The sequence below is a fragment of the Microtus pennsylvanicus genome, chromosome 4 (genome assembly GCF_037038515.1).
Source record: "Microtus pennsylvanicus isolate mMicPen1 chromosome 4, mMicPen1.hap1, whole genome shotgun sequence".
In the NCBI taxonomy this organism is placed as follows: Eukaryota; Metazoa; Chordata; class Mammalia; order Rodentia; family Cricetidae; genus Microtus; species Microtus pennsylvanicus.
The window spans coordinates 46,660,439-46,677,961 of NC_134582.1; the positions used below are offsets into that span (position 1 = coordinate 46,660,439).

The 17,523-nt window shown below is 52.8% G+C and overlaps 1 protein-coding gene across 7 annotated transcripts in view; it reads right to left on the minus strand.

Annotated features, from left to right (window-relative positions):
• Window positions 1-11,949: 11,949 nt before the first annotated feature.
• Window positions 11,950-17,523, minus strand: part of Cxxc5 (CXXC finger protein 5) — a 31,511-nt gene continuing 25,937 nt past the window's right edge. For 5 of the 7 annotated variants that reach the window (XM_075968938.1, XM_075968934.1, XM_075968932.1 and 2 more), the window contains exons 2-3: window positions 14,144-15,215; window positions 11,950-12,947 (exon numbers count right to left, since the gene is read on the minus strand). In XM_075968938.1, the coding sequence (XP_075825053.1) occupies window positions 12,903-12,947; window positions 14,144-15,058 (960 nt within the window). In that variant the 5' untranslated portion in view covers window positions 15,059-15,215 and the 3' untranslated portion in view covers window positions 11,950-12,902. Of the gene's footprint in view, window positions 13,390-13,430; window positions 15,216-16,970; window positions 17,153-17,523 lie in introns of those variants that run through there. The other 2 variants (XM_075968936.1, XR_012910308.1) reach the window with 2 other exon arrangements.

Here is a 17,523-nt window from a genome sequence, read left to right on the forward strand (position 1 = left end):
TGCAGATTAGATACAGGAGCATCCGTTTGCCTACCTGCTGGACCTGCAAAACCAAACTGGGTTCCAGTAGGCAGCAGCCCCTTGCCTCTGCTGCCCTCCTCGGGAACCCTGCAACCAGCCTCCACCCAAGGCCACCTCTCATAACGTTTAATAAGAGGTAATAGCACCAACCAGCAGGCATCAGCTTCATTTTTAATTATCTAATTTACATTTAATTTTCCCCACCAATGTGATGCAGTTTATTAATGTTTTACCTAAGAGCACCCTTTCACAGTCTGAAAGTGCTTTCACCAAACTAATGGGCACTGGACTGGTTCTCTTGGAAGAATGATCTGGTGCACAGTAGACCCCAGCAGGGGTCTCAGGCCACAACATCCAACAACCTGTTTTTGAGACAGGGTTTTTCAGTGTAGCCCTCTCTTTTCTGGAACTTATTCAGAGATCCGCCTGCCTCTGCCTCCCTCACACTGGAGTGCCGGGATTAAAGGTATGTACCACCACTGCCCAGCTTGCACTAGAATATTTAATGGACAAATATCCCAGAATTCTTTCAGAACGTGTCTCTTCCCAACTAGCCTCCAGAAATAAAGATCGTGCTGCCGTGTTTATGGGACTTGAATCTACATGCCTATTTCTCTTTTCTTCCTTCCTTTCTTCCTTTCTTTTTTGTCTAGACAGGGTCTTTATTGTGTAGACAAGGTTCAAAGAGATCCTCTTGCCTCTGCTTCCTTACTGTGGGTTTTCAAGCACTCTTCCTCCCCAGTTCAGTAAGAATGCTAGAGAAGGGTTGCTCTGATTCAGGGCATAGCCACTTAAGAAGAGTGAGAACAGCCCAGCACTCAGGAAGTAGAGATAGGCAGATCTCTGTGAGTTCCAAGCTGTTACACAGCTTTTTTTTTTGAAAAAAAACAAAAGAGTGAGAGCTTCCGAGGGCCTTAGAGGTAGTCAGCCAGGGCCCTGACCTCTCATCCCTGGGCCTCTGTGTTTCTATGCAGCTTCTTTATTTCATAAAAAGGGAAAGTGAGGCTCAGAGAAGCCAGGAGACTATCCCAAGATCACACAGCAAACTGGGGTCAGAGGAGGGAGTAGAACCCATATTTTGGCCTTACACAGAGTGGGGACTTTGGGAAGTTCAGACAGCACCTTGGAATAAGGTCCATGCCGGGCCTGGGTGAGTAAAAGTTTATTCCCGTGTGTGTGTGTGTGTGTGTGTGTGTGTGTGTGTGTGTGTGTGTGTGTGTTGCTGGGAGCGAGGGGCGGGTGGATGGGGTGTCTAGGGAGCTGCTGCTGCCGCCTTCCTGGTATTTTTAGCCTTGAGAATGAGCTGAGCTCAGGGCTCTGAGATCTGGTTGTTGTTGGCAGTGAGGGAAATGGGAAGGTCCCCACCAACCTAAAGCTAAGTCAAGAGAAGGTGGGCACAGAGAGGAACAAGACTCAGGGACCCCAGGTCCTGACTAACTGCACTGTAGCCCACCCATATTCATTCTTTTTCTTTGAATCTTAAGTACACTTATTTATTTATTGAGGAGCGTGGTGTGAATGCCACAGCACCTTTGTGAAGGTCAGAGAACTTGCCAGGTTGGTTCCCTCCACTATGTGGGTCCTAGGGGCCAAACTGTTAGACTTAGTGGCAAGCGCCTTTACCTGCTGAGCCATTTTGCTGGCCCCAGGTCATGCATTTTTTCTAATGCCCTCTTCCCAACAAGAAAGCCTAAACTAGTAGGAACAGAAGCCCCAACTCTCCTACCCCAGTATCATCAGATTTTCCTTGCTATGAGCTCTAGGCCTGGGCTAGATCAGAACTGTAGGGTTCCCATGACAACAAATGACAGCAACAGAGGCAGCTGGCCCCAAGGTCAGAGGTGAAAGGGGAGTGGCTAGAGGAGCAGAAGGTAGTCTATGTGGGCATGGACGAGGCTGAAGCACTCTAAATTAAGTCCACCCCTAGGCCTTGAACACCCAGGAAAGGACTAGCACCAAGGCTGTTTGCAGGCCTAACACCAAGGCTGTTTGCTGCTATATGATATTCTCCCACTTCAATGAAGAAAGCTGGGCACCGGAAAGGCAAGCTGATTATGCCTGTGTTTGAAATCATTAAACCAGTCTGAGTTGGGCTCAGATGGAAATCTTAGACCCTACCTCCCAACCCAGCACCATGCCAGTTCTAGGTTAGGGTCTCTTGGGATCCAGATGTTTCCTTATTTCCATGTCCAGGAAGTAAGAATCCTAAAGCCAGTCTGTAACTTGGATCCATTCTGTCCAGGTTCCTAAGAGGACAGGTCACTTCCTGAACACCTCACCTTAAGGCTTCTGACATGAAATGGAGTGTTTCTGCTCTCACAAAGAGCTAGGTCTCTCTTAGCAGGGGTCTTGACCTCTGACAAGCTCCAGGAGCCCAGAGTGGAGCTGGAAGTTGCTCGCACACCCAAGTGGACTGAAGGCTAACAGCACCCTGCTGCAGTGCCTCCAAATGTTGCTGAGTCCTGAGAACACTCACTGGCTCCCACTGTCCCAAGGTGAAGGACAAGCACTTATCCTTGCAGTTGCCTGGCTCCCATCAGCATGGCTTTACTGCCCAAGGAGTTCCTGCGGCTCTCTTTGTTTCTTGTTTTTTTTTCTTTTTCTTTTCTTTTTTGGCTTTTCAAAACAGCATTTCTCTGTCGCTTTGGCGCCGCCTGTCCTGGAATTTGCTCTGTAGACCAGGCTGGCCTCAAACTCACAGAGATTCACTGCCTCCCAAGTGCTGGAGTGCGCCACCATACCAGACCCTAAAGCTCTTATGAAAACAGTATGGCTGGGAGTGGTGGGCGCAGGCCTTTGGATGCCAGCTCTCCAGACAAAGTCAGGCAGATCTCTGAGTTTGAGGCCACCATGGTCAACCTGTCTTGAAAAAAAGTTTGTGGTTTTTGTTTGTTTATTTTTGTTTGTTTGTATTGAGACAGTGTTTCTCTGTAGCTTTGGAGCCTGTCCTGGAACTAGCTCTTGTAGACCAGGCTGGTCTCGAACTCACAAAGCTCCACCTGCCTCTGCCTCCCAAGTGCTGGAATTAAAGGCATGCACTACCACTGCCCGGTGAAAAAAAGTTTTTTAATTAAAGAAAAAAAAAAGCAAACAAGTAATATGATTGGTGCTGAGGAGATGGCATAGTGGTTTAGGCACTGCTTGCTTTTCCAGAGAATACAGGTTCGATTCCTAGCACCCACATGGTGGTTTATAAACATCTATAATGCTAGTCCCAGGGGATCAGATGTCCTCTTCAGTCCTCCACAGACACTGACATACAATGAAGGCAAACACTCATGCATATAAAACAAATAAAAACCTGAGTGGGTGCATACATTTGTAATTCTGGACCTGGGGAGGTGGAAATAGGTGAATCCCTGGGGTTTGCCAGCCAGCCAACCTAGACAAATTGATGAGCCTCAGGTCCCAGTGAGACTCTGTCTCAAAACAAAATAAAAAATAGGTGTTAATGGCTCCTGAGGAATGATACCTGAGGCTGACCTTTGACCTCCATCTGGACAAACATGCACGGATACATATAAACATGGATGCATGCTTACATGTAAACCTCACTCCTACACAAAAAGAAGCTGGTCCTTCACTTATGTCCAGAAAACCGTCTTTGTTCTTGGCTTTGCCTCTTCCCACCCGCTCACCTCTCTTGTGCACTGTGGTTCTGAGGAATGAGGGGTGGTGCTCCCTGTCTCTCTCTCTCTCTGTTCTCAACAGGGTCATGCTCTCTCTTTCTCTGTGTGTCTCAGCAGAGTCATGCTATGCTACAGCCCAAGCTGACCTCAAACTCACAGCCACCGCTTATTTACCGGCATGCAGCCCTGCACACAGCTAGTTGAGGGAGTTCTCGAGGATGTTTTACACAGGCTTCTCATATTACCCTCATGGGATCTTGGAGACGTGATGCCAGTAACAGACGAGTAAACTGAGGCGGGGGGGAGGGGGGAGGTGAAGAGCAGCCCCTTGCTCGTCTAAGAGCCTGCATACGAACACAATTCAGATCCAGGAGTGCCCACTATGTCTGGTTAGGTTCTCCTCTGTCTTCTTGGAGTCCCTTCTTGGTTCCTTTTGCTGTACCAACCCTTGGTAGTCGCCAGCTTGTGGCACTGAAGTTGGGATCCTCACGCTCAGATCTGTTTTTCCACAGCATCTTGTTTGCAACAGGCCGCCCATGCAGCCATTCCAACACCACTTAGCAGCTGACATTCACCAGAGACCAGGCCTCCCCCCTTACCACCCTGCTCTTTACCCAGGAGGCCCAAGCAAGCACACGGGTTAGTTCACCCAATGGGACCTCTGCGGGGCCAGGGGTGTCTCGTTTGGAGGAAGATAAGCAGAGGAAAGCAGACGGCAACTCATCTATTTTCCGGTCTAACCTGAGCCCCACTTACTGCAACTTGTTGAAGATTAAAGTGGGGTGTCTGGCTGAGGAGCCTGAACTTTGTTTCCTCATCTTAGGGCTTTCCTAACAGGCGCTTGTCCTGTTTCTACTTAGGATGTCAGGGTGAGCAGGAGGGGCAGGTCAGGAAGCATGACATTTGAATTCACCACACCTCTCTCTGAGTTCCCCATGTAAACAGGTCCTGGGGGTGTCTCTCACCAGCTTTACTTTTAGGGCCAGGATGTCAGGCAAGCCAGGGCCTCCTCCTCCTCCTCTCAGGGCTGCTGAGTTAGACTAAAACCAAGGAGACCACGGGATTGCTGCTTGATCCTCAGGGTCCCTGAGACTACCAGGAAAGAGCCAGAAAAGGCAAAAGGAACTTGGCCTTAGCTCCCAAAAATCCTCCCACAAGTTAGATTGGCCACTGTAGGGACTTTGAAAGGCAGGGAAGATTCCCAACACAGAGCCCCTCCTGGGGGTGTTTGGGAGGTGGGTGTTGGGTACTGGGTGCCCTTGTGATGAGGCCAGCTGCAGGGTGATTAATCTTGTGAGGCTTTAGCGCTAACGCCAACCCCCCCCCCAGCCTCCCAGGGCCAACCCCACTCGCACTGCCCCCCAGGAGTTAATCTCTGCTCTGGGGACTTCTCAGCCCTCTCATTGATGCATTAATTTTGAGGAACGCAGGAAGCAGGAACACAGTGTGTGTGTGTGTGTGGGGGGGTGTAGCGGGGTTGTTAGACTCTCTGGAAAGGTTTTGTGCCTAGCAGCCAGTGAGGAAGGACCCCAAAAGATGAACCTAGGGTTCCCTTCAAGACCCAGCTCTTTCTGGTTATAAGCTCCCATGCACTCCTGGTCTGTATCCCGATCATCCACAAGATGAGCCCCAAATGCAGTTTGCAGTTTTGACAGCAGATGTCTCTGCTATTATGATTTATCAAAATGCTTAAGGTAAATAATACACACATATTTATAGTAGAGGAGTGGGTAGCACACTAGGAGGAGCTAAATAGGGAAGCCGGCTTTGGTGGAGCACCCTGCTTACCCTTGGTGTTCCCTACCCATGCCCAAAGACTGACCCCAGTCCGACCCTAGAAGAGCAGGCTGGGGTGATACGTCCAGCCACCAGTCCAGGCTGGCCCCTGGGAGGGCAGGAAGACACATAGCTTGTGGCTGGACTTGTCTTGCTGGGTCCCTGCCAGGCCTGGGAGGCAGCCACCTGGGGAAGTGGCTGAGCCAGCCTCACACTTCAGCCGTGTTTCCATGGCTTCACCGTGTCCCCGCTCCCGAGGGCTCTGTCGCCTTATCAACGGCTGCAGAACGGGCACTGCCCTTGCCCTCACTCTCACGGCGGCCAGTGTTCTGGGCCCCCAGCAGCTGCCTGTCAATCCTATTGTTGCAAGAGGCCCTGGGAGCTGGGGTGGGTTCTCCCGGGTGGGGAAAGGGAGGAGCTGATGAACTCAGGCTGTGTCCACTTTGCACCCCCAGAATTTCTACGCTTGCTGCTCTAGGTTAAGCCCTTACTCCCTATACAGCAGTTCTGTTCAGGTATTTTTTCCTAAACCTTGCTGGACTTGCGAATATTCGGTTAAAGGACTTTATGGTCTGGGTGTGGTAATACATGTCTGTAATCACAACACTCAGAGGCTGAGGCAGGAGGATCCCATGTGGGATATAGCGAAACCTTGTCTCAAACAAACAAATCGGCTCCACTGGGTTTAGGTCTGTCAGGAGGGGGAAGGTTTGTTTCCAGACAAAGTCTGAAGCATAAGCAAGTGTTTACAAAATCAGCTGTGTGGTCTCGTATCTCACTCTCTTGCTCTATTTTTGTCATCTATAAGGAGGGGATAATTGACCAATGCTCTCCTCATGGTTTTCTGGGCGTATGGATGCAATGAACTGGCCCAGTGCTTGATTTACCAGTCACAAGCTCACCGGAAGGCAGGAGGGTTTCACTGGTACCTCTAATCCAAGTGCTATGGATGCTTTTGGGGGTTTGCAGTACTGGGGGACCCAGCCCAGTGCATTGTAGGCACTGAGTCATACTCGCTGCCTAAGGAGGCTGAGGCTCTTTTTAGTAAGTTTTCCTCATTTATGGACAGTGCCTCAATTATAATAAAAAAAATGCTCACAGAAAAAAAAAGTGTCAAAGAAGGGAAGATTTTTATTGAGCTCACAGGTTTCTTATGAGACAGTCTTTGATGTGTAGCTCAGGCTGTCCTTGAACTCCTGATCCTCTTGCTTCCACCTTCCCAGTACTGAATATAGGCCTGGTCCACACATCTGACTCTACAGATGTTTCTTAGCACAGTTCTTGTGACAGGTGCCAATGACGCCTTTCGTGAACTCACGACCATGGTCTTGACAGCATGTGATGTCACCCAGAGTGGTTGCTACTGTGACTGTGACAAGGGAGATGTGGGGGCACCTGAGCTACTGGGAGTCAGGGGGTGGATGTGTGTGTGTGTGTGGTGAAGAGGAGAGTGAGGGTCAGTCAGAAAGGACAGGAAACAGATGTGAGCTCCTAAAGCCTGGCATCTGAGGCAGGGTTAGTGGTTAGTGACCATCCTTAGCAGAGGACCTGGTCCACCTCCTCTTCACACCCCCTGCCCTTGTTCTCTGGAAGAGGGGAATTGTAATGCTTCTGGGAGATGGGAGGTGGCAGGCAGAGAAATGAGTGTCTGCTTTGCAGCCTGGCCAGCAGTCTCTCAGATCCTCCCACCCTTCCCAGCAAGCAGAGACCTCACAGCAGATGTGGCACTGAGGAGCAGGGCACACTGCAGAGCTATATGACATGGGGACAACAAGGCCCAATCCCATCTGCAGGGGATTGGGATCTCTCTTAATTTTATGTGCATTGGTGTTTTGCCTGTATGTCTGTCTGTGTGAGAGTGGAACCGGACTTACAGACAGTTGTGAGCTGCCATGTGGGTACAGGGAACTAAACCCGGGTCCTATGGAAGAGCAGTTAGTGCTCTTAACCACTGAGCCATTTCTCCAGCCCTGGGTTAGGATCTCTTTTACTGTGGCCTGCTCATTCCAGATATACTTGTCACAGCAGCAGCCCGTTGTGGGGTGGGGGGAACGACGGGACAGGGAGGGCTGTGCAAGTGACCTCCATCTGTGTATCTCTGGCACCTGGGAGGGAGTGGGAGCAGGCAGTGCAATCAGGTCAGACCCAAAAGGCCTTGATAGGCTGAGCCACGTGGATATCACGACCTTCTTCTTAGTAGTGTGAGCTGGGCTGGGCTGGGAGTGGAGGCTCCACACCTAAATCTGCCCCAGAGTCACCAGTGTCATGTCCTTGCTGTGGATCTCGGCACTAACTGTGAGGTGACCTTGTCGCTACGAAAGCACCTTGTCAAGTCCCTACTCTACAGAGGCAAGGGTACTTGGCCAAGGTCATCCAACAAGGAGAAACACACACACAACATGGTGCCTGACACACCATGACCAGTACATGGGGAGGAACCCATATGTCCAGAGTCCCAGGCTCCCTCCCAACTCTGTTGGAGGCAGCTGGTCCTCTTCCCAAGGGAGTAAGGAACCTGGGTGCTAATCAGCATCTTGCTTTTGGTGAGTCATGCACGTTCCTTATCTACAAAGTGGGTCATAATCCCAGTCCTGACAGTTGACCTGAGCCAAACCAAAACCAACTCAAACGGAAACCAGTCTGGACTGAAGGCTGAGCTTCCAACTTGGCCACATGCCAAGGGGAAGTTGTACCCTTCCAGGGCCCAGGTGTTGGCCTGCAATCACCCAGTACAGCCCCAGGAACTGCTGTTTCCTTCTTCCTGCACACCAAGCAGGCTCACAGACTGGAGTCCTGTGTTAGACCTGGAGCATGGGACAGAGACATGGAGAGAGAGAGAGAGAGAGAGAGAGAGAGAGAGAGAGAGAGAGAGAGAGAGAGAGAGAGAGAGACTGACTGTGTGTGTGTGTGTGGTGGTTTCTGTGGGTAAGCCTGGCTGCGCCATGGGGGAAGGGTCGCTTGCCTGGCAGGCGCTGGACAGTATGGGGTTGAAGTGGGAGGCCTTTGGCGGCCACAGAGAACAAAAGAGTCAGAGTTGCCAGGGTATTCTGTGGAGCTGAAGCCAGCAGTGGAAGGTCTGGGAGAGGGGCATTTCAACTGTGGGAAAAGCCTCTGCTGTCCCATGCCAACACCCGATGCAGCCTGAGCCTCTGGACCCATGCTGGGAATGAGATGCCCCAGAACCCTGTGCTCTCCCTAGAACTGCACAGCTGTCGGGTGGGGAGCAGGAGATGCTGGAGGCAGACACACACAGGGCAATGGGCCTGCAACCCCTGGGATCCCATGGGCACACTGACAAATTTATATCGCCCCCCCCCCCAGCATTGTGCAGGCAATATGCAGGGACCCAGCACGGTCACTACTTACATCACAAATACTCTCTGGTGTCTCAGGGCCACATCGATGACAGTCATGGACACTTAGTATTATGAAGTTTTGTTCCAGGGTCAACGTAGTTGTATATTCAATACCATAAACTAAGTATCGCCCAATGTTACGCACTCAATTGTACAACTTGATGTCACACTGGGTTTGCTACCGGACTGTACAAGGTCACAGGACCACACAAACATCACTGAACGTCCCAATGACATCATTCATATATGAACCTATGGCCACATGAGGTCTTAGATGTCTTCCACATCGTTTCAAACCCACTTTCATGTCACACTCAATGGTACAAGTAGTCATATTCCGGGACATGACCTCACAAGGTTTTGCTAGGCCTTAAGAGCCCCGGCCCTCACCGTCCATCTCTTTCTCACACACACACAAGGTCCCTGTGTTGCTCTTCTTGTCTCTAGCAGTGTGAGACACACACGCACACACACACACTGGACTTGACTCCAGCAGTGTGTCCAGCCTCTCATACCTTGCAACCCTCAAAGCTGGTTCTGAATGCTGGACCCCCAGGAGGGCTACAGGATGCTGGGTGAAGGCTCCTAAACCACCGTAAGGCCTTATTTACTGTCCTGGCAGGGAAAGAGCTACCTCCATCCCCCACCCCAGGGTCCATTGTCAGTAGGAGAGGTGCAAGACGGGGATAAAGGTGACAAGGAGACCCACAGGTGTGCGAAGGCTAGGTCACAGGAGTTGAAGACCCTGCAACCTTATGGCCAGAAAGCAGGAAGACTGGCTGGCTGGTGAGCAGCGGGCAGGACTGCATGTGGGCTGGACTGCATGTGGGCTGTGTGTCAGAACTCGGCCTTAGGGAGAATGTCAAGGTCAGGTCCAGCCAAAAGGGCTTTTTTTGGAGAGGTCTAGTGAATGATTTATTTTAAAGAAATACAGTTTTGGGGCTGGGAAGATGGCTTAGCAGTTTCAAGTACTGACTGCTCTTCTAGAGGACCAGAGTTCAGTCTCTAGCATCTATACAGTGGCTTAAAGTTGCCTGTGGCACCAGTCTCCTGGAATCTGACCTCTGCAGGTACCAAGCATCCATGTGGAGCACAAAGACCACATACAGGCAAAACACCCACACACTAAATTAAAGTTTAATGGAAAGATATTCTCAAGAATAAAGTGGGCTGGTGAGTTGGGGAAAAGCCCACACTCAAGTTTGAGACAAGGTCTCCCTACATAGTCCTGGCTGTCCTGGAACCCACTCTATAGTCCTCTTGAGCTACATCAGGTTCTGCCTCGGGAAGAAAAGCTGAGTGTAGTGAGGCACACACCTCTAGTTCCAGCACCCAGGAGGCAGAGGCCAACTTCAAACTCACTATATAACTAAGGTTTTCCTTATCTCCCGACTCCATCTCCTCAATGCTCTTGACACAAGGCCTCTGTAGTCCAGGTTGTCCTGTCTCAGCCCCCCCACAGCTGAGGTTACAGGTATGCACCTAAATGTTTGTTCTAATGTGTACATATGTGTGCTCATATGCTGGTGACTGAGGCCAGAAGAGGCTGTCAGCTCCTCCAGAGTGGGAGTTACAGGTGGCTGTGAGCCGTGTGCTGCAATCTCCAGTGCTTTGCGAGAGCAGTGAACAGTCTTAGCACGGAACCATTTCCTCAGCCCTGAGAACAGCCCCCGACCAGAGCTTACTATGCACCGGGCCCGCCTTCATGATGGCGTTTCTCCTTAGGCCATTTTCTGGGAGTAATAACTTTCCAGGGCAAGACCTGGCCCCACAGCCATCTTCCTTCAGAGACACTGTGGCTGGCCTTTGAGTACATTAAGATGCAGAAACTGGACATGAGGGTCTCTGAACTTTGGGTGTCTCTGTACTGTGGGGTGGGGTCCAGGCCAGCCGAGTCACAGTCCCCTCCCATTAAGGCTGGCACTGGAGCCACCCACCCCACACCTGGAAGTGTGCCAGAGGGCCGGCCTAGGCCATCTGCAGCCTGTATGCTGCCAGCAAAGGCCTCTAAGCCCAGTGCCCCCTGCTGGCCAGCATCCCCCATGCCCTCTTAGACCCCCCTTCCCACAAGTTTCTGGAGGTGCTGCAGTTTGCCTTGTACTGGAGTGAGGGTGCCCCCAGCTGCAACACCTCCCCCTACTCCCTGCTGGACACCCCCCTTTGGCAGAGCCGCCTGGAGAGATCACAGGCAGCCACATGAAAGGGAATTTTCCCAGGCAGAGATGAAGTTGAAAGCTACCTCCCCCGCCCCTGCCTACCCCTGCTGTGCCAGGCCAGGCTGCTGAGCCCCTGGTGCTCCAAGGGAGCCTGTGACACAGGGAACGGGGTTGGGGGTCAGGATACCTCCTCCCAGCTTTCCCCTTCCTGGAACAATCGCAGGGACAGCCCATCTCCCCCACCTCACCACCCATTCAGCTTCAGAAAACCCCACCTTCCTTTGTTCTCAAAGTCCTCACCCACCTGAAACCTTGTCAGGAAGTCCTTCTTCAAGTCTAGCTTCCACCTCCGCCAGGCCCAGCAGCTGTGGGGGGGGGGCACTTCTCCAGCGGTGGGCTAGGCCTCATCGTTAGGTTAGCCTCCAGGAGTATGGGGAGGGGCATGCAAATGACACCTCTTTCTGCCTGGACGGTGGGGCCCTGCAATGATTTCCCCAGACACCTGGCTTCTGAGGTTCTAGACCACCTGGAGGCCAGAGCAGATGATGCCCTTCTTGAATTCAGGCTGGAATGGAAGGGGTCCAAGGACAGGGCACACAGAGGGCTGTCACATTCCAGAAACCTGGGAGGAAACTACTCCTTGTGTGAGTAGCTGGGTGAGTTCACACTCACTTGTGGTTGCCATGCAAAAAGACCCAGATAGACAGCCTGCCCAACAAAGCAGGCTGCCTGACACGGAAAAGCTGGGGAGCAGTATGGCCAAAGTGGGTGACACCCCTAGCGGTCTAGGTCCCAAGGCCTGGGATGCACCAGACTTCCCATATAAACATGCTTCCATGCTGTTTCCAGGATGGCTCTCACCCTCCCCATACCCCACCCTCAGTCCAAAAGACTTCTCTTTTCCAAGAGACTCAACTCTAAGTATCCTCAGGGTACCCCTCTCTCAAGATAGTCCCACACAAACCCTAGCCCCAAGCCAGCCCTCCGAAAACCCAAGAAGCCAGCGGTGTATCAGGACACAAACATGCATTCAATTTTATTCACAAAACAGCCTGGTCTCCTAAAACAATACAAACAGCATGTTCCTCAGCAGGGAGCTGGCCACGGGTAGGGAGCCCCCTGGGCACCCACCCCTACCGGGAGGTAGGTGAGGGACCGCGAAGAAGCCCTTTCTTCTGTTGCTGAGAGCAAGGCTGAGAAAAGAGGGTTTGTTTTCTCTAGGGGAAGTAGCCAGGATTGAGATGCGGGCTCCCCAGATCTTAGTGGATCAACAAATGAATAGAATCCCCATCTCTCCAAAATCTGTCACTGTTGGGGTAGGGGGTCCCAGCCAGGGGACAGTGGGTGCAACAAGGCTGGGCCTGGGACAGGAACTCCAGTCCCAGTGGGCTCTGGCTGTAGCTCTGCACACGTGGATGGATACAGAGGGGCTTCTACACGGTGCCATCAACATTCTCTTTATAAACGTGAGTGGATTCTCCAGGCAAACTATGCACTATTTCATGGTTGGAAAGAATCAAAGGAAGTTTAAAACGAGAGTGGAGTTAAACTGTGCTAAATTACAGTAGTGCTTATTAGTAACTAGATTGCAAAAGGTTACAGAAAATTTACATTCTCTACACAAAAACGGCATCTCCTGCACAGACAACATTGACACTGACACAGGAAGGAGACTGATTGTCCATTCTTTGCCCAGGAAGTCTCGGTACTTTGTAGATTTGCTTTACCTCTTTTGTTGTTCTTCTTCTGAAAAAGCAGTTAAATTTTTTCTTTTTATACTAGGGACGTGGAGATGTTAAAATGACAACAAAAAATATATATATATAAAAACAGGAATGAAATCTGTGAGAGAATATTTTTGGTTCTAAAGACGGGTGTATCCGTTTGTCTTCGCCCGAATCCCTTGCCGGAGACCACGCGAGCAGTGACATTGCACGGAGAGGGCAGCTTTGGGTTCCCGGCCGTCACTGAAACCACCGGAAGGCGGCTCCCGTCGGAAGCATCACCTTCTGGCGGGGCAGGAGACAAAAACAAGGAGAAAGTTCAGTCAGGGTCCCGGTGGACCTGGTGCAAGAAGCTCCCCGAGGCCGGCTCAATGGCGGAGGGACGAGCACGGAGGACGGGCAGTTACCCCGAAGAGTTCCTGTTATCCTGGCCAGGACAGGCCAGCCAAAGAAGGAGCCATGACCTGCTGGGCTACCCAAGGGCCCAGAGGCCTCCTGAGCCACCGCACTCAGAAGCCTTCTGGACCCCTTTTTCCCTTGGCCCAGAGCACCAGATGGCCATACCTGGGGCCACAGCTGCGTCCTGTCACACGAGCCTGCACTGTGTCAGACTGTGTGTTGTGCACGGGACTGTGATGGGGAGGCCGATATCTGGCGCTCAGTGAGCAGAGAGAGCTAGGATGAGAGGAGCAGGTGTACATGTGGGTGTCTACACTGGAGTGGGTGCCTTGGTGAGCTGGTAGGTAAGCAAGACACATGGGAGGTTACAGTCAGAGAGGTGGCAAGAGGCCATGGCTAGGACACCATTACTATGGAATCAAGTCTACTTCCAAGAGGGGTGGGAACGAGTGGCAGGGACAGCAAACTGCAAAGCCGCTTTTGAACCCAGCTAGTTTACCTTATCTGGGGAGAGAGGGTCGACAGACCCCTGCAGCTATGCCAGGACCACAGTTAGGAATGAGCTGAGCTGTCTCTCCCTGTCTCCAGGCAGGGCAGCCAGCACTGAAGCTGTTCTATTTTGCATGTGCACTGTGTGTGTTGGGGGAGGGAGGGACAGGACTCTGGGAGGCAAGTCGTAGGGCTCACTCTCAAGGCCACAGGGTCCACAGACAGAACCTTTCGGATGGGGCTAACAGACAACCAGTCTTGGGTTACTGCTTTAGAACATGTCTATGAGACAGAAACTTGGTACCTATGTGGAAATACCTGACCCAGGCCCTAGGAGGGGGCATCAGAGAACCAGGGCCTAACTGGGAATGCCAAGCCCCTACCTGCAAACCATGCCTTGCTGGCATCTCAGGATGTGGCTCTGCTTTTTAGGGCAGTGAACAGGTACCTTGCAGCCAGACCTTCAGGCCCTAGGACTGGCTGGGTATGCCCCACACTTGCAGGCAGGAAAGGTGGGCTCCAGGACTCGGGGGTAGGTTTGGACTGCCAGACAAATGGGAGAGCCCGCACACCTCCCTCTACGGTGCTGTTACCTCCAAAGCAGCGGAAGGCTTCTTTTTGAGTTCCTCACACTTTCTGAATTTGCAAATCTGATGGCCAGTCTTTCGGTTCCTACAACTGCTGCACTGCTCGCAGTTGATGCGCCGCCGGCAGGGCGCACACATGCCGCAGCGTTTCCGCTTCTTCTTGCCTGAGCTGATGGCGGAAGCCAGCTCTCCCTGCATGGGGTACTCGGCCAGGCCGGCCATGTGCAGAGCACTCTCAGCCAGGAACACACCAGCTGGGGTCATGATGAAGAGGCCTGGGTTGATGGGGAACGCGCCTAGATAGGGGAAGTCGGACTGGCCGTTGAGGGCCTCGGCACCAGCCACAGCCTCCATGTCAGGCAGGCCAGCACCCGCCTCGCTCATCAGGGGCAGGTGTTCCTGCACCACGCGCTTTAGCATCTCCGTGGACTGTGCGAACTGCTGCAGCGTCAGCTGTCCCTCGGCTGCCAGCTCCGTGGCCCGCTCCGCCTTGCTCAGCAGGCTGGCCACAGCACCGCTTTTGTGCTTTGAGGTAGGGTTGCTTTTGTCCATGGCCATGGCCGCAGCCAGGTCATGACCATTGGCCAATAGGGAGGCTGCGGCTGCGGCTGCCTTGTCAGCAGACTCCCCCCCTATCATGCTTCCGCTGCCACCACTGCTACCGAAGGAAGAGTAGTGGGAAAGTGGGCGGGACCGACGCAGGCTCTTGTTGAGGGGTTCACTGATGATGCCACTCTTGTTCCTTCGCTCAGGGGGCGGGGCATCATCTGCTACTGAGGTTGGTGCGGTCGCAGCCACGGCGGTACTTTTGTCTGTTCCTCCTGCCTTTGGGCCACTGCCACTGCTGCTATTGGTGCTACTGTTGCCGCTGCTACTGCTACTGCCACCGGTGTCCTGGGAGCCACCGCCGAGGCTCGACATGGTGGGGCCGAGGCCCAGACCCCACTGCTGGGAGAGCCTGCAAACTGCTGGGGGCTCACAGATGAGTGTGTAGCCCTGTTGCCCACAATCGAGATGTCTGGTGGGGCTCACTCAGGGCAGGCACATGGTCAGGTGTCCGCGTGGGAACGTCTGTACTCTGTTGGGAAAGGTGGGGACAAGGTCAGTAAACCCTCTTCCTTCAGGACCACTACCCATATTGCCATGGTAACAACCAGAAGCCCGATAAGGCATTAAGTGCCAAGCCTATCTTGGTGAAGAATTTATTTGGGCTATCTTAAGATTCAGCAGAACTCTACAAAGTGGTAGGGTAATCCTCTATTTCCCAGTCAGGGAGAACAAGGCTTATGAGAGCTACCAGCCCATAGATACATGGCCACTGAGAGGCACAGGGAGGTTGAGGCCCTGTGTAGATCTAGACCTAAGAGTGAAGGAAAGTGGCTGCTGGCCTTGGGGTAGGAGACCTGGAGAGACTAACTAACTCGAGGATTAACGACCTCCACGCTCTTTGGTCCCCACTCATCTAAAGAGAGAAGGAAAGATATTGACCACAACACCGGAATGCTTGTTTGGAGATTGCAGGTAAAGGATCCAGGCTCCTCTGTTTAATCCAAAGTCTGAGAGAGTACAGCACCCTTGTCTGAAGGAACATCCACCCTTCTACAAAGCCAGGGAGAAGCACAGAGCCTGAAGTGCCCCTCTTGCATGAGTGGGAAGACATGCATAAATTCCACACACTCCCTTCTCTGTTCCCAAACCACAGCCATCACCTCAGCCCCTGCTATGCCCTGACCTGGCTTCCAGGGGTGCAGTGAAAACCCAGAGGGGGCTGGGATGGAGAAGGTGGAGGCAAGTGAGAGCCTGTCCTCTGGCTGTCTCCACAGTTCTGAGGCCCAGGGCCTTTCCCAGGACAGGGGGCTTCTGAACTCCAGCCTTGAGCAGGGCATGTGAGTGGCCAGTGCTCCTGTCACAGGTCCAGATGGAGCGGGGTGGCGATTTCCTCCTGCGTCCTGGCTCTCTGGTATCCCTTCCCTGTAGCCCCCTTCAGTCTGGCATCCCAAGTGGAGGAGTGAGAGCATAAGGCCCAGCCCCTGAGCAGCTGGTGGCTCAAGGGGCAGTGGAACATCTGGCAAACCCCACCCTGCCCTGGGCTTGAAAGTTGGGAACACATCAGATCTTTGTCCCCGGACAACCCCATCACACCCACCAGGCTGCCCTGGATACTCAGCCTGGACCAGGTCATGTAGTCCGACCCTCTGCTCCAGGGCTGCCAACAAGTAGCCACAAGGAGTGGTCAGTGGACCCAACTGCAGTGCTCCAGGGGAGGCAACTGAAGCCTCACTCTGAAAGCAGGTCCTCCTCAGATCTCCATGGAGCTGAATCCACCCGGACAATCCCAGGAAGGCATGGTCAGAGGTCAGGGCCGTAAGGGGACCATTCTGAGGATTTTGTGCTATCTCACCTCCAATGGGTCAGCCTAAATCACCTTTCCAGGTCTTCTTCCTTAGCGACCAGTGACCTCAGGTGTGCAGAGGGACAGGTGTGCTGACGGACACGAGTCAGAAAGCACCAAGCCACCTCTTCTAGCTCTTGCTCATTGAACTCAACTTCCTTGCCCAGGGCCACAACCCAGCAGCCCAACTACAGAGACAGGGAAGAAGGTCTATGGGCTAGAGTGACAGGAGAAAAGCCCGTGTGTCCCCCGCCTCTAAGGCCCGCTGGCCGGTGGCAGAAATCGATAGTCGCATTAACGCTGCTCTTGCTTGCTCAAGCTCTCCCTCCCTCCCTTCCTCCACCAGCTCCAGGAGCTGGCGCTGCGTGCAGGGCCGGCAGGTCAATTAGAAGTCAGCTCCCTTCAACACAGCAAGCAGCATGGTTCAGGGCTGGTGCTTACTTGCTCAGGCTGAGCTCCTGCTTTTGTCCCCATCCCAGTCTTTGTATGTTGCGAACAGGCCTTGTGTTCCGTTCATCTCTGGTCCCCTCCTAGAATTTTCCTCATCTCTCACTTCGGTTCTCCCAGGGACCACCTGCTCTCAGTCCCTCAGGTCCTAAGGCATACTGAGCTTGGGACAGAAAACGTGATATGTCACCGAACAGGTGCTGCAGGCAGAACACTGTGGTCTGTCAACCCTGGAAACTGAAGGTGGGGGAGGGAGGATACGGACAAGGCCTGGTCACAGGGGCGACAGCCCTCAGACAGCAGATATGCAAAACTAGTCTTCGTGGCTTAGGCCTAGTCCCCAAGCTTCTTCTAAACCTGCCTTTGTGGCTGTGTTATCCCCTTCAGACCTAGGGAAAGGCTGATGTCCTCCCTGGTCCCTATGGACCCCTGACTACAGGCCCCCATCTAAACTACTCACAGGAGGAGAAAACAGAAGGGACATTTTCCTAGGCCCCCGCCTTTTACAACAGGGCACACAGCAACCCCTCCCAGGCCAGGAAGGGCC